Here is a 13,546-nt window from a genome sequence, read left to right as displayed (position 1 = left end):
TTTTCGGTTGCGAAGACATTGAAATCAGGTCATTTTGTCACGCGATGTCGAACCCGGAACTAAATCGATGGTGAAATGGTCAGTCATTGATATCGTTCGTTCAAAAGTCACGATTATCAGAGATTGTCTGGTTATCTCTTGAGCTCGTCGTCGATGCACTGTAGTGTTCCGTCTCTGTCAAACCAACCATGTCTATAAATAGAGTATGTTTATGATTCTCTCTCTCTGTCTCTCTTTGCATGCAGCAGTTGTGAAGTTTCGTTTTTGACATTGTTGTTCGTGTGAAAATATTCTGCACCCAGAATCAGGAATGGACCCTGGACCTTTAGCAACGCTGACATTGACCCGAAACTGAAATCCTGATTTTTACACTATACAATGACACAATCTATGCAGCCTTGGCCCTTGGTATGTTTTGAATCATTAGACGTAATTATGACACTAACCAACAGTAATGATTGATAGATATAGACTAGATTAGAGTATGTTAAGAATCTTGGAAACGATTTTTAAGCTGAGCTGGTCAATGAGTCTAGCTGGTCAAAAGGTGTTTTGGCTGGTCAGGTAGTTGAGGCCGAGGGCTGGTTGCTGTGTTTTACAGCTGGTCAACATGTTTCAAAGCTAATCAAATGAGTTTTATAGCTGGTCAAAGCGTTTTATGACTAGTCAATGAGTTGAAGGCTGGTCAGTGAGTTTTTAAAGGCTGCTCAGTATTGAAAGACCCATTCGGGACCATAGTCTAGTGACTAGTCCAGAATCTAGTATTCACAGATTATGGTCAGTCAATGAGTGTAAAAAATATCATCATTCCACATTCATATCAATGTTGTTTACTTAGAATGTGTGTCGTTACATTAGAATACTGACTTACTCTAGACTTTGTCCTCCTTATACTGATTACGAGATCACCTGGTATAATCGAACTACCGGTTTAACAATGTCAGCCTAAATCATCGAAAAAATTATTTTACTCGACTGAAAGATCATGGATTTATTATAGATCGGTTTATTGAATGAGATACTATAATTTCAATAGTTAATATTTTCAACAGTCTAACTGAAAATGTGTGGGACTTGTTTCAAATGTCTTTGCCTGGTAGGTCTTGAATTATTTTTCCAGTTCCCTTAATAGGTACCTGAATAACAAGTCAGCTATTATTATTTAGTTTATGTATTATAAATATAAGCACCCAACCATATCAGTTTATATGGGCCTAGGGGTCATTCATGTGTATGTATCCATGAGAGGAGATGGGGTACAAGATTGTTTTTTTTTTCAAATACAGAAGTTTTATTATATGAATAGTGATATGATGTACATTGTGTATATACAATATTTTATTCAATTCTGATGTCCTAATTGGATTTGAATAGTATCGAAAAGATACGTGAAGATCGGTCACTTCTCCTTATGAACGTAATGTTTAAAATGACAATCAATTTGGCATTATTTAGGTATTTTATGAACAGCCCCTTACGGAGTATCATCTTAGTACACAGGCACTCGCCAATGGGCTTGGGATACAGTTGCTGGGGTTTTTGATAGTGTATTTGTGTTTTCATTCGTTATTCTGCAATAAATCCGAGAAAAAATGCCTTGGTACTGATACGTTTATAAAGATCATGGCCGCTGGCTCCACACACGGCGACCTCACAAAATACTGAACAAACTTCATTTTTCAATCTAAAATCAAAACTTTTATTTTATACGACACTTACTAGTGATATGACAGTTATATATCCTATTATTCCATGACACTAGTGACACGTGAATTGGAATAATGAATTTAATCAATAACTTTTTTTTTGTAGAGTGAGGGCGAGATGTTGACTCAAAGGGATGCGCGGGCGCTTCAAGCGGGTCATCTTCTATATAACAGTGGTAGTGGTAGTTACAGCGCTACGACACACAGGTAATAGAAAATCAAACTGACTAGGGCTATATCGTGCTGCGAGCAGTATTCATTACGTACTTTTTTTGAACCTCTTATCAAGATTTTTTAGATGTTTTCGATGTCTAAATATCTATCGAACCTTTGACCAACAGATATTCACTGCTGATAACAAACACAAAGAGTCTTTTAGACTCGGGCGGTTATTATTGATATTTGAGTGTCGTTCATTGTCAGTCAGTAAAAATGGATAATCATCAAGTTCTTCTAGCGTTCAAGAAAACTGGTGATACAAATCACCAACAAATTCATTATGTTTTGTACGTAGTTCATGTGAAATGAATTGTGAATAGTTGATCAATGAATGATTCTGTGTTGTGTATATTTGTATTTTTAGCAGTGTATCGTTAGATGATGTTACGACGAGAGATGGAAAAATATCAGCCGTTAGACGAACGTTCTGTTTAATCGCGCTGTTTGATTTGATACTCAGTTTTATTCTGTGGATCATCTATACACAGGTACGTAAATAGTCAACCAGTCTCAGTGTTCTACCAAACATCTTTTTCAATTCAAAAATCAGTTGCTGCAGTTGCTCAAAATGTCGGTTAAAGATAACTGGTGGATCATTACCATTTTGATCGTCGCTATTTCAATTATCCACTTGTTGACTCTAACAAATTTTTGAACAACTGGCCCCATGCTGTTTGCTCTAGACAAACTGGACGTTTGTTGCCACGGATAAGATTCATTTGGATTAGACTTTCCTTCTCTAACTCGATGATGACGATCCATCGACGCTGCGACTGCCACAGAATTCTCTATCCCTGTGAGATCAGAGTCAAACAGAGTGCGCTGTAATGATATGCGTTGATGTATTGTATTTTTAAAGCTGAATGGTTTGGGGTCCGTGTGGCAAGCTCTCGAGGCTGAAGTAGCTAAATATGATTTCCATACGTCATTATTCGATACAGTGGTTAGTATTTGTTTTTGAATGTATCATTGATGCTCCATTCAATGGTCAGTCCGATCGATATATATGTAACTGATATTTATCATACTCTGTTTTTCAGATGTTGGCCTTAATTCGATTTGTTGTAATTGAACTAGCGTATGCCTTGTTTAGATCAACGAAACCATGGATGGTAGCAGTAAGTCATTAATCATACTGAATAAACCAGTTTCACCCATATATACTCTATATATACCGGTATATACCTCCAGTTTTATATTGTCATATTTGGTGTTTTTATTTTCAGTTGACTACGTTCGCTACCTGCGTGTTTCTGCTAGTTAAAGTATTTCTATACGATGTAAGTACACACCTAGTTATTAAGCGTTATCGGTTTAAGTCTGATGCTAGGGTTGAAATATTAGAAACGGACAAAGACTCTTAAAGTGAAAATCAGTTCATTTCCAATGTTTAAAGTCAGATCTTACAGAGTCCCTAAGACTCCTTGATTCCGTAAGGACTCCTTTTCAAAAGAAAATGCATTAAAGATGGTTGACACTCCTTTGATTTGAGCAAAATGCCCAAAATTCCTTATATCCGGGAATGATTGATCCGTATGGACTCTGTTTTAACCGATGCCATAGAACTGAATCCGCAAAGTGAAACCGATCTCTATTTTATCAACTAATTTGTATATATTCTCTATTTGTTGCTCAGTTTCCGGGTAAGAATAAAGGCAGTACGGGTAATGCGATGGATTATGTCGTGTTGATAGTGTCATTCACTATGGCTTGGGCCGAGACTTGGTTCCTCGATTTTAAAGTTCTCCGTCAAGAGAAGAAGGCGCATGACCGCTGTAAGTAAACAATTGCCTAAGACGGGTTTCAATTTGCAGTCTGGATCGTGCACCGTTCATCCTGGATCCTGTACCATCTCAGTGCCGACTCTACATCTCTCTCAGCCTGGCTTCATGTGTTCAGGAATTCATCTGAGCTACTGACACCAGACATTCCTGGATCCTGTACCCCTTTGGTGTGGACTCCACATCTCTCTCAGCCTGGCTTCATGTGTTCAGGACTAAAAACATCAGACATTAGTGACATTTTATCAGCACACTTTGATAAACTGATCATCCACACTTCACTACAATATTGATTGTTTGGGGTGGTATCAGGTTTCAGATTGATAACATACCTGCATTCAGAAAGCTTATCTCAGCTCCTGATGTTGCTCCTCAAGTCGGATGCAGCTCCTCCCAACTCGTCTAGGATTGAAATGTTTGTTGTATGTTTGTTTCAGTACTTGCTATCTCAAACAGCGAACGCGAACCGTTATTAAACGGAGCGCCGAATCTACGATACGATACCGCTGAATATTACTATTCACCGATCATGTCTCGAGGAGGTCAGTTACATCAAACACACTCGTAATATTGAAGATCTGTTACATCGACGTTCCGGGTAGAATGCATCTTTAGAGGCCAGTTGCATAGTCATAGCTTACACTTGAAGACCAATTTAAGACCAACTTAGTTGCATATTCAAACTAACAACTTAAGATTTAAGACCACTTACGGACCTAAGTCCCGTCTATGCAGCCATCCCCAGAAATTTATTTGAAAAAGGAGGAGATATTATCTATTTTTCAAATAGAGTTCTAAAGATGTGTAGAAGCATTGTCCTTGAAATGTCAGTTTAACAGATTTTCGTCACTTCTTTAATATCGTAGATGTTTGATAGATTTGCAACATGTGTTAATGATAAATCAGTTACAACTTTACTCGTGTCAATAGTTTCTCATATTTCTGTCTCTGCACTGCAACCATAGATTTGTATTTTTATCTATGAATTCAGGTTCGGATGATGAGGCCAGTATAGACGGAGATGGTCATCATAGAAAAACCAATAAATTTCATTCGCCTCATTCGACCAAGGGTAACAGCACTCCAGCGAGTCGTGCTTCTGTGAATACAACATTAGGACAACAGGTACAGTGGTGATTTTTCATAGACAGGTCGTGTTTAGCTGTTAGTGAAAAAATCAGAAATCAGCAGAAGAAAAACTATAAAAGTTTAATGCATTTTTTCTAACATAAATTCAATGAGGAATTGAGTTAAAATGTTGACTACCTGTGTACGGTGTATTAAACTGATTTTTTGTTTTTTCTTCCGGTTGCTGATTTCATTTTCGCTGAACTACGGCGTTATTTTTCCGCATTGCGTTGATGTCAGTTGAGAAGCCCTAGATATGTCAGATTTGTAGGAATAACTGGGTGCAACTTGTTGAAGAACGTACCTATAACAGTTCTTTATAGAATTGTTTCCTTTAGATCTATGGATTGTGCATCGGTGAAGGAGCTATTGACGTCACTCTCACTCTATTGAAATATGTATATTATACATCCATCTAATATAGGGTCCTTCGGTGAATTTGAGTAGCACTTTCATTTGACCTCTTTGATCTTCTGTCCCGGGTTTATTCTAGAATTGAATTGTAAAAAGACGGTTATATCGTATGCTGTGCAGTTTAAAGGGTCTTGATAAACTTTTAGATTTTTTTGATGGTGAAAATTTGAAATATGACGTGATAATTGAGTAGGATGATACAGTAGACTTCGGTGAACATGCAAAATCTGTCTGATTTGAGAGTGATATCTCAGTTGGATGATATGTAATTGGGTAAGACATCCGAGTTGATCGGATCCGACTTGGGGAGCCTTGTCTATTGTAGTAATAGTTGAATTCGGTGATTAAATCATTTATTGCTATTTCGGGGGATTTTTTATGGCATAGAAACATTTGCAAAGAGATTTTATTCCTTCGCAACACGAAAGTCTGTAAGAAAGGAATAATTAAACCACACAGGACCGGACCAATTCTTTGAAATGTGCCTAGTATTGCATGCAGTAGATAGACTAAAGAGTCAAGTGATTGTCTCGTCAAGTGAGAGATTTTTTTGTTTGTGTCAATAGTGCCGACATTTCAAATAATTGTCACCTAATGCACTTAACAATAGAGACTGGAGTAATATAATGTTAAGAAAATATCGTTTTGTCTAGTATAAACTGCAGCCAATGGAAGTTCTCAGTTTGTAAGGAAGTCGCTTGTCTAGGATAATACAGGAAAAATCCCACACTTCGAAAAGGTTTTCAACGTTTCGACTATATCAGTCATCTTTAGGAATATCGATGTTACAAAGAAATAATAAGGTTATTTCATGATTTTGTTGTAACATGATTATTCCTGTAGATGACTATTTGAAGATAGTTGAAATATTAACTAAAAAGGACTCATTTTCTTTCTGAATGTGGGAATTTTTTTCTATATTATCATCATTACACATTGTTTCATCGATGGTTATGTGTGTAGGATTTCGGATGGTGTATCTGTCTGTCGCGCTGTGATACAATATAAACTCAAATGATTGGATTCGTATCAAAAACATTTCATTTGCCGTTTTTCAAAGTGAATAACAACGCGGGCAAAATAGATATTCAAAATGTCGAGGTAAGAATTTTGAAATTATTCAGTACTTTCGAAATTCGTTTAAGAATAATGTCTTTGTTTCGATTTCTAGAAAACTTTACTATTTGTTGGATGATATTCGTGGAATTTTTCACTACGACCTACTAAACGCTGTTCACTGATTTGACTGCAGTTTGATGAGTCTGAATAATCACACCTAGCAATGGTCTCTAGACAGAGCCTGAAATATCTTTTAAATCATGATTAATCAATGTTTCTTTAAATCTTTTAAATTCTTGTTGATTTCGATCTTATCATTTATTTTCCGTGTCCGAATGTATGGGCTATTTTACTAAAATTAATTGATTTCTGATGGACTCAAAACTTTGGAAAATGGGTCCTTAGCTTAAATGAATTTTATGACATTTATTGAAATAAACACCTTTTATTTTTGTATTATAACTTAAGTGCAGAAATAGTTTTTCTGATTCATTTGTAAGAGTGGCCACTGACCTTGAAAACTCAGGGAATCAGGAAATCTAGAAAAACCCGAGGAATTTTCAACTGGCGATATAAGTGGCACCACTGCTGGAATTATTTATTCCTGCTTTGTTTTTTTTTATTTCCCTGGGAAAACATTGATCACCTGTAGTTTCTCTATAGTAAATTCAAACAACCAATCACGATCTAGTGCGTGACATCTGCTTTGTTAATGTGATCATGCTATACTAGTGCGCGTTCACGGAGACAGATATTTATGTAACGCGAAAATCGATTTATCAATCGATTAACAACGTTCTACTGGTTTGTGAAACAGACTTCAGCTGCGCTGCATCACCTGTGCATCATTAGATTATTAGGATATCAATAAAATGTGAATGTTGAGTTTAATGCGAAACGAAATCAGCGAAATTAGCGAAAATATTTACCTATTACACCGTTGACTATATGGTGGTCTGATTTGGAGCAGTCCATTTTTAAAAAGGAACTTAATCGTTCAGAGGGTGATGATCGTAAATAAACAACACCACGATGGGGAATATATACGACTTAGAAAATTTTGTAAGTTTCGAATTTTATATGATTACGATATTTGATTATATTTCGATATTTATTGTAGAAAATGTGTTTGAATGATTTCCATGTAAAGACGTATTGATTCAACCTCAAGTTTCGATTACGAAATTTTAATTCGAAAAATCATTAAATTTTGAAAAAATGAATTGTTAAATAGCAATTGTTAAGGAGAGCATTGTTTTTGTTCACTTTTGAAGGTTATGATTTTAGATAAAGTATCTTTTAGAATTTCTAAATTTCAGCTACCGGGTATAATGATATAACTTCATGCGCCTCATAAACCTGCAATTACCAATGTACTCGCAATGGATTGTTTTCACATTGTTTAAGCTATTTCTCCAAACCTGATGATCGTCTCTTAGAGTCCGAAACATCAAACCTTTTAATTTCAATACCTTAAACGTCATACCATTTGATTCTCGATGTCTAAATCTTTTGTTTTACTAATTTGAATATGTTTACAGTGGGTTCTAATCTTGTTCTCCGTGTCCTCTCTGGTGGCTAGGAATAATACCGTGTAAATATTAATGATGATGGTGAATTAATTACTATTGTGAAGTATTTTTAAAAGGATTTCTACTTTTTAAAGATTTAACTATTATTTGCTTGTGAATTCACGACTATTTGTCTCTGAGTTCGTCATTGTTCAGCGCTTTTCAGTAGGAAAAGAATAAAGGGTGTAGATGCATTACATTCGAGTATATTTAACCCATTTAACCCGACACAATTGATCTATGGCAGAATGAATTAGTCGTCAGTTCATGACTTTTCCAAGTCATTGTTTAATTTTACACATTTCGTTTATCACTGTTGGGTGGAAATTTTATCAGCAAATCAAAATTGACCTCACTTTCAACTCGTTTAGAAATCGCTAAATATAGAACTCAAGAAAAAGATGGCCCCCTCAATAAATCCACCTATGACATAACATAATTTTTTCATAGTTTCAGATACTGCCCTTGGAATCAGTAATCCGGTGTAGATCCAACCGCTATATTCACTTTTCTCTTATTTTAGGAGCAGGATTTTTCGGAGATGGCTGAAAAGACAGTCGATTCTATGTGGGAATTATATACAGTCGTTGATGGATGGAAATTGGAAGCCAGTAAAAACAATGCCACAGTTCACAGTAAAGCCGTGCCGAAAATAGGAAAAATATTCCGTCTAGAGGTAATCAGAAAAAATAACGCATTATTAGCAGGTTCAAAGTTTGGTTTCCCTCGCGATCCACTGAGCGCCACTCAGGAAAATATTGGCAGGTTTTAGGCTTGTCTATCCTGATTAAAAAGAGACAGAGCCTAGAGAAGAAACTTTGACCAAGAAACTCTGCAGCTACCCGGTTCAAACCCGTGTACCCCGATTGTTGAGACCACTCAGCGAGTACACCTCGCAGTTTAAGTTCATTAAGTAGTCTTTATGAATTTTTTGCGTTCAGTCATAAATATAGATAACTATCTAATGACGATGATGTGTTATATGTATGTTTGTATGTAGACAATGTATTCATATATTGAATGAGAATATTGATGAATTATGATGAGAGCTGTATGAAGCAGCATCTGTAATTATTTGCTGGTTGTTAATCGATGTTTTATATCGATCTAACAGTGACAGCTTTCTCAGAACTGAGATGTATTTCTGAACATGTATGTATTTCAGAACATGTGCTACGTCTAGGATTTGTATATAAATGAAATATGTATATAGCCTATGATACTCGTGGGGGTGGAGCCATGAAAAATATTACATAGTTTGAGAATTTGCAGTGTGTAGGTGATCTGATGTTAACGTCTTATGATGACTTACATTACATGGTGTTTTAAATGTTTGTTTTTAAGGGTATAGTCGATATAGCTCCACAGAAGATAATGGAAGATTTATTCTATGACGTACACAATACTCCTACTTGGAATCCTACTGTTATCAATGCTGAGGTAATCATTTCCCCCTCCCCCCTCTACTCCCCAATCCCCCTCTATCCTCATTCATCTTCCTCACTCTTCCATCTATAATATTGATGTACACTATTGATGTACATGTATATTATTGATGACCTACACTATTGATGTACATGTATATTTATTATTATTATAGATTTTACAGACGCTTGATAAACAGACGGATATAGTTTACAGCGTTGCTGCTGAGGCTGCTGGTGGCCTCGTTACAGCCAGGTACAGTAGTTACTCAGCCTAACCTAAACTCAATAGATATAAATACCAGGGACTAGTTAGTCAGTCATGGCTTAGACTTAGGACCAATTTGGTTCTATATCCAATCTAACAACTAAAGATCAGTTCTAAGACGATCTTAGTTGGATGGGTAATCTTACAACTAAAACCCAATTTTAATGTTTATGGCCCTTTTTGGACTTAAACTGGGTCCAGGATCTGTTTCAATCTGAACCGAGAATTGCGGAACTAGGTCCAGAAACTTGAGATATTAGGACAAATAGATTTTTCAAATCTGACTAATCCACTCTCATCCCCTATCGCCGATCGCGTATATGATGATGGATTTTATTTGCAGGGATTTTGTTCAAGTCAGGCGTTGGAGTATTCGAGATGGTGTTTATTTCATAGCCAGTAGATCATGTGAATTCGAAGATAAACCTCCAGTAAAACAATATGTCCGGTATGTCCACCAACCGATACAAACATCATCGCGATGTTTCACATTTCTCTACATTTAACATCTTTTCTACTTTTTTCAGCGGTGAAAACCATCCTGGTGGATTCCTGTTTGTACCGGACCCTGAAGATCCGAATAGGACGAATTTTGTGTTTATTCTCTGTTCAGATTTGAAGGTATGTACCGTAAAAATTAAAATGATGGCATGACTTGAAATTACCTCAACGCCATCTGGTGTGTAATGACAGCATGACTAAAACCAGCCATTGAAAATGCGAATTGGTTACGGAATTTAAAACTAACTTTGTAAGGTTGTGAGTTGATTATTGAAATACCATACAGAATTTTGCTAGAATGGTCAGCATCTCGTGGTATAATGGTTCTTCATTTAGATTAGAGTTAAAATCAGTTCGTTTTTGAAGACTCAAGGATGACTCAAAACTGTCGAAGTCGATTGAAATCCTTAACATCCCGGATACAGGTCCACAATCCGAGTCCGAGCTCATTTTCAATATCTTAACTCAAATTGAACTCAGAATCGTGGAACTGAATCCCGGCTTCGATTACCATCATTAATAACTTATTTGGAAATTATTTATCATTCGTTTCTCGTGATTTCAGGGTTGGATACCGCAAGTTGTAATCGACCAGGCTTTATCCGGCGTGCTGTTTGAATTCCTCAGTCACCTACGATCATACGCTGATTCATTGAACACTAATCACAATGAGCAGCAGCAGCAGCAGCAGCAGCAGAATGAATACAACACCAACGAACAATTAGACAATCGTCCGCTTGCGAATGGGGACGTATACGATAACGCTAATTACCGAAAGGAACTATATTGGGACGTAAATAACCAGTCTCCGACTCCGGCCGCGATGTTTAAAGATGTCCGGTCGGATGATGATAATTACTCCAACTACAGCGGTAATCAACAGTTTCACGACCCGCGGGAAACTGACCAAGTGCTATGACGTCATTAATCATAGGGGGCGCCAGTCGATATTAATCCTGTGATATTTCAACGAGCTAAAGACTTTCTCTATTTGTAAAGCTTTGTTTTTTCGCTTCGACCGAATTCGACGAATTGCTTTCGAAAGCAACATCGATAATGGAAAACACGGGCTTCGTACTAGAATCCAGGATATCAGGGTCCCTTCGACATGATTCCTTAAAACCGCCTTCAAAATGGAATATGGGACCTGGATATTTTTACCCAATTCGGCAGTTACTGAATTACGGCAGAAACCAAGTTTAGCAGTCTTAATGATATAGACTGCCGAATTAATTATGTAGATGATCATCATATAGAAGAAGATTTCATGAATGATGCTTCCTTATAATTTGAAATTTTCTTCTCGAAAACCCCTTAAATCCAGGAATGGCTGATCTGTAGGGACCCTGGCTTAGTTCATCCTCCTTCGGCAGGGAATCCAAACGCAGATTCAAATCCGAAAGTTTAGTAGTACCATAGGTCGGGTATTTGGTTTTATAAAGTTTCAATTCTGCCTTAAGTAGTGCTATCGAAATTCGGATGTTTTATCCTGGAAAAGGTATCGAAAATCAAGTAACTGCAAATTGTACGAAACCTGTGGAAATGCGATATCAGGGGTGGTGTTATTTATTTTAAACAGGGCCATGGTCATCAGGAACAAGTTAAACAGTCCAAAGACAGACTGTTGAGTTAAACGTTTGAATGAACAAATAAACTATTACTCAGAACTGGGAGGGGAGGACTCACTGGGGGATGGGGAGGAGGGAGGGGCATTCGCTGTACATTTATAAGTAAGTTGATAGATACTTAATTAGTCAGAGTGTTGAAAGGCTTGTAATAATCAATTGTTTTGCTGCTGAGAATTGAGGAGTTTATTAGTAAATTATCTTACTTGACTTACCGGTACTGTTGTGTGCGTTTATTACTATCATATAAGCCACGATCATGCGAGCATTGTTGAGCCAGGCCGATTTCGGGCCATATCATTAGACAGGCAAGGTGCCGTTCGGTACTTGTGAGCGGTTGGCCCAGGCCTGTTCTAATTTGGCATGACAAAAAATGTCGAATTTGAGCACAGTTCAACGATGGTTCTGGAAGTGACTCGGCGTGATTTACGTGTGAACGCGCTTTCTCAATTAATAGGGGCTGTATTTGACCTGGTCCGGACCAGTTTCACTCGCACCAAATCACCCGCTTGTGATCGCGGCTATAGTATAGCATTCTATAATAATATTGCTATATTATCGGGTTCTTTTGCAATAAACATCACAAGTAAAGTTAATATTCGATCAGGTCACACACTTAGCATGTAAAATCAACTTAGTTGAATCAGTTGAATCATTTTTTGGTTCGTTTTTAAACTCGTAGTTTTAGAATTCTATTGATTTAACCGTAGGGTGCAGTCAAGGCTTCGATTTATTCTGAAATCAAGTCTTGATTCTAAACACAACAAGATCTTATGATTTAAGACTATTTTTGCACCTCAATCATGATTATTGACTTCGGCATCTGCAGAGCAAAATATTTTGATTTGTTGTTTTTGAAGACCTTTTGTTTCAGTTTACATTAAACTTCGATAAATCACAATATCATGACAGAAAACTGAATAGTTAATCCGTGTATATTTTTGTGAATAAGTATTGTCCTCAAATCGAAGATTGCACGGGATTCGAACCTGATGGCGTTGTAAGCCAGTTATCCAGCGACGTATTCATGTACCGTGTACGCGTCATATTGGCGTCTATTATTCATTACTCACTGTGGTTAACAGCTTTGTGACGCGTGTGACGTCGTGCAACCTAACTATGGAGCATTGCATATAACTACATTGCATAATGTTATCTGTGACGTGTTGTGACGTCACACGTAGATCCTAATATAATAAAGCATCGTAATGAACAAGAGTGTTATATATTGTATAATGATTTTGATATCATTAGAAACAAACAAAAGTATTTCATGTGTCATTTGTTTTTCTAATAATTCATTCTAAATGACTGCCTTTTTGATGTGTATGATTGCTGCAAATTTCGTAATCCGTGAGCACCGAAATAACTTCTGATACCGATAGAATGTTTAAAATGCATGTATAATATATATGTATGACTTTTATATGAAAATTTGTTAATAAAGTACATTGTATTTATTGTAAATAACGAGTATTTCTGAGTTAGTTTGTATTTTTTAAGGACGACGTTTTCAAACTTCAGGGCATTCACAGGCGATCATCAACACTTCGTGTACGACGATATTTCCTTACTTAGCACATGAATTTCAATTTAATGTTATTAGCCCACTATTAGCCCAGCCCGCGATTGCATCCGGTCAACTCGGCGAGGCGCAGACTCCAGAAACTGATTAACCCGACGATATCATCCATTCCAGTCAGTGTCTAGGGTTACACACCTTATCCTCCCTTGCCAGGGTTTGATTGCCTCACTCCGTCAACAAGAAATAGTGTCTGTTTTGGCGTGAACTTCGGCCGGAGGAAACAAAACCCTGCACACCTCTAAAACCGGCATCACCAAAAAAGATA

General features: G+C 36.9%; 1 protein-coding gene across 5 annotated transcripts; it reads left to right on the top strand.

The window, feature by feature from the left end:
* The first annotated feature begins 59 nt into the window (after positions 1 to 59).
* On the top strand, positions 60 to 13,091 carry LOC141907359 (stAR-related lipid transfer protein 3-like). Of its 5 annotated transcripts, none has more exons than XM_074796977.1 (15): positions 60 to 203; positions 1,813 to 1,913; positions 2,293 to 2,413; positions 2,785 to 2,868; positions 2,966 to 3,043; positions 3,152 to 3,205; positions 3,562 to 3,700; positions 4,144 to 4,248; positions 4,698 to 4,831; positions 8,402 to 8,554; positions 9,223 to 9,318; positions 9,479 to 9,558; positions 9,914 to 10,018; positions 10,098 to 10,191; positions 10,637 to 13,091. In XM_074796977.1, the coding sequence occupies exons 1-15, from the start codon at positions 189 to 191 to the stop codon at positions 10,988 to 10,990; spliced, it is 1,713 nt and encodes a 570-aa protein (XP_074653078.1). In that variant the 5' UTR covers positions 60 to 188; the 3' UTR covers positions 10,991 to 13,091. The 5 variants fall into 5 exon arrangements, with proteins under 5 accessions (XP_074653078.1, XP_074653077.1, XP_074653075.1 ...); XM_074796976.1 differs by having other exon boundaries at positions 2,290 to 2,413; XM_074796974.1 differs by lacking the exon at positions 60 to 203 and adding an exon at positions 292 to 408 and having other exon boundaries at positions 2,290 to 2,413.
* The last annotated feature ends 455 nt before the right edge of the window (positions 13,092 to 13,546 follow it).

Source organism: Tubulanus polymorphus, chromosome 6 (assembly GCF_964204645.1).
Source record: "Tubulanus polymorphus chromosome 6, tnTubPoly1.2, whole genome shotgun sequence".
Classification (NCBI taxonomy): domain Eukaryota; kingdom Metazoa; phylum Nemertea; class Palaeonemertea; order Tubulaniformes; family Tubulanidae; genus Tubulanus; species Tubulanus polymorphus.
Note: the sequence above shows the minus strand (reverse complement) of the source record. Positions and strands in the feature narration are given on the sequence as shown.

What these genes read in the sequence shown, in the direction of transcription:
- LOC141907359 (XM_074796973.1), top strand. Translation starts at nt 1,064, where the DNA reads ATGTGTGGGACTTGTTTCAAATGTCTTTGCCTG. An exon ending in CGTCATTATTCGATACAGTG is followed by an intron (nt 2,869 to 2,965) that starts GTTAGTATTTGT and finishes TCTGTTTTTCAG; the next exon opens with ATGTTGGCCTTAATTCGATT. An exon ending in CTACTGTTATCAATGCTGAG is followed by an intron (nt 9,319 to 9,478) that starts GTAATCATTTCC and finishes TTATTATTATAG; the next exon opens with ATTTTACAGACGCTTGATAA.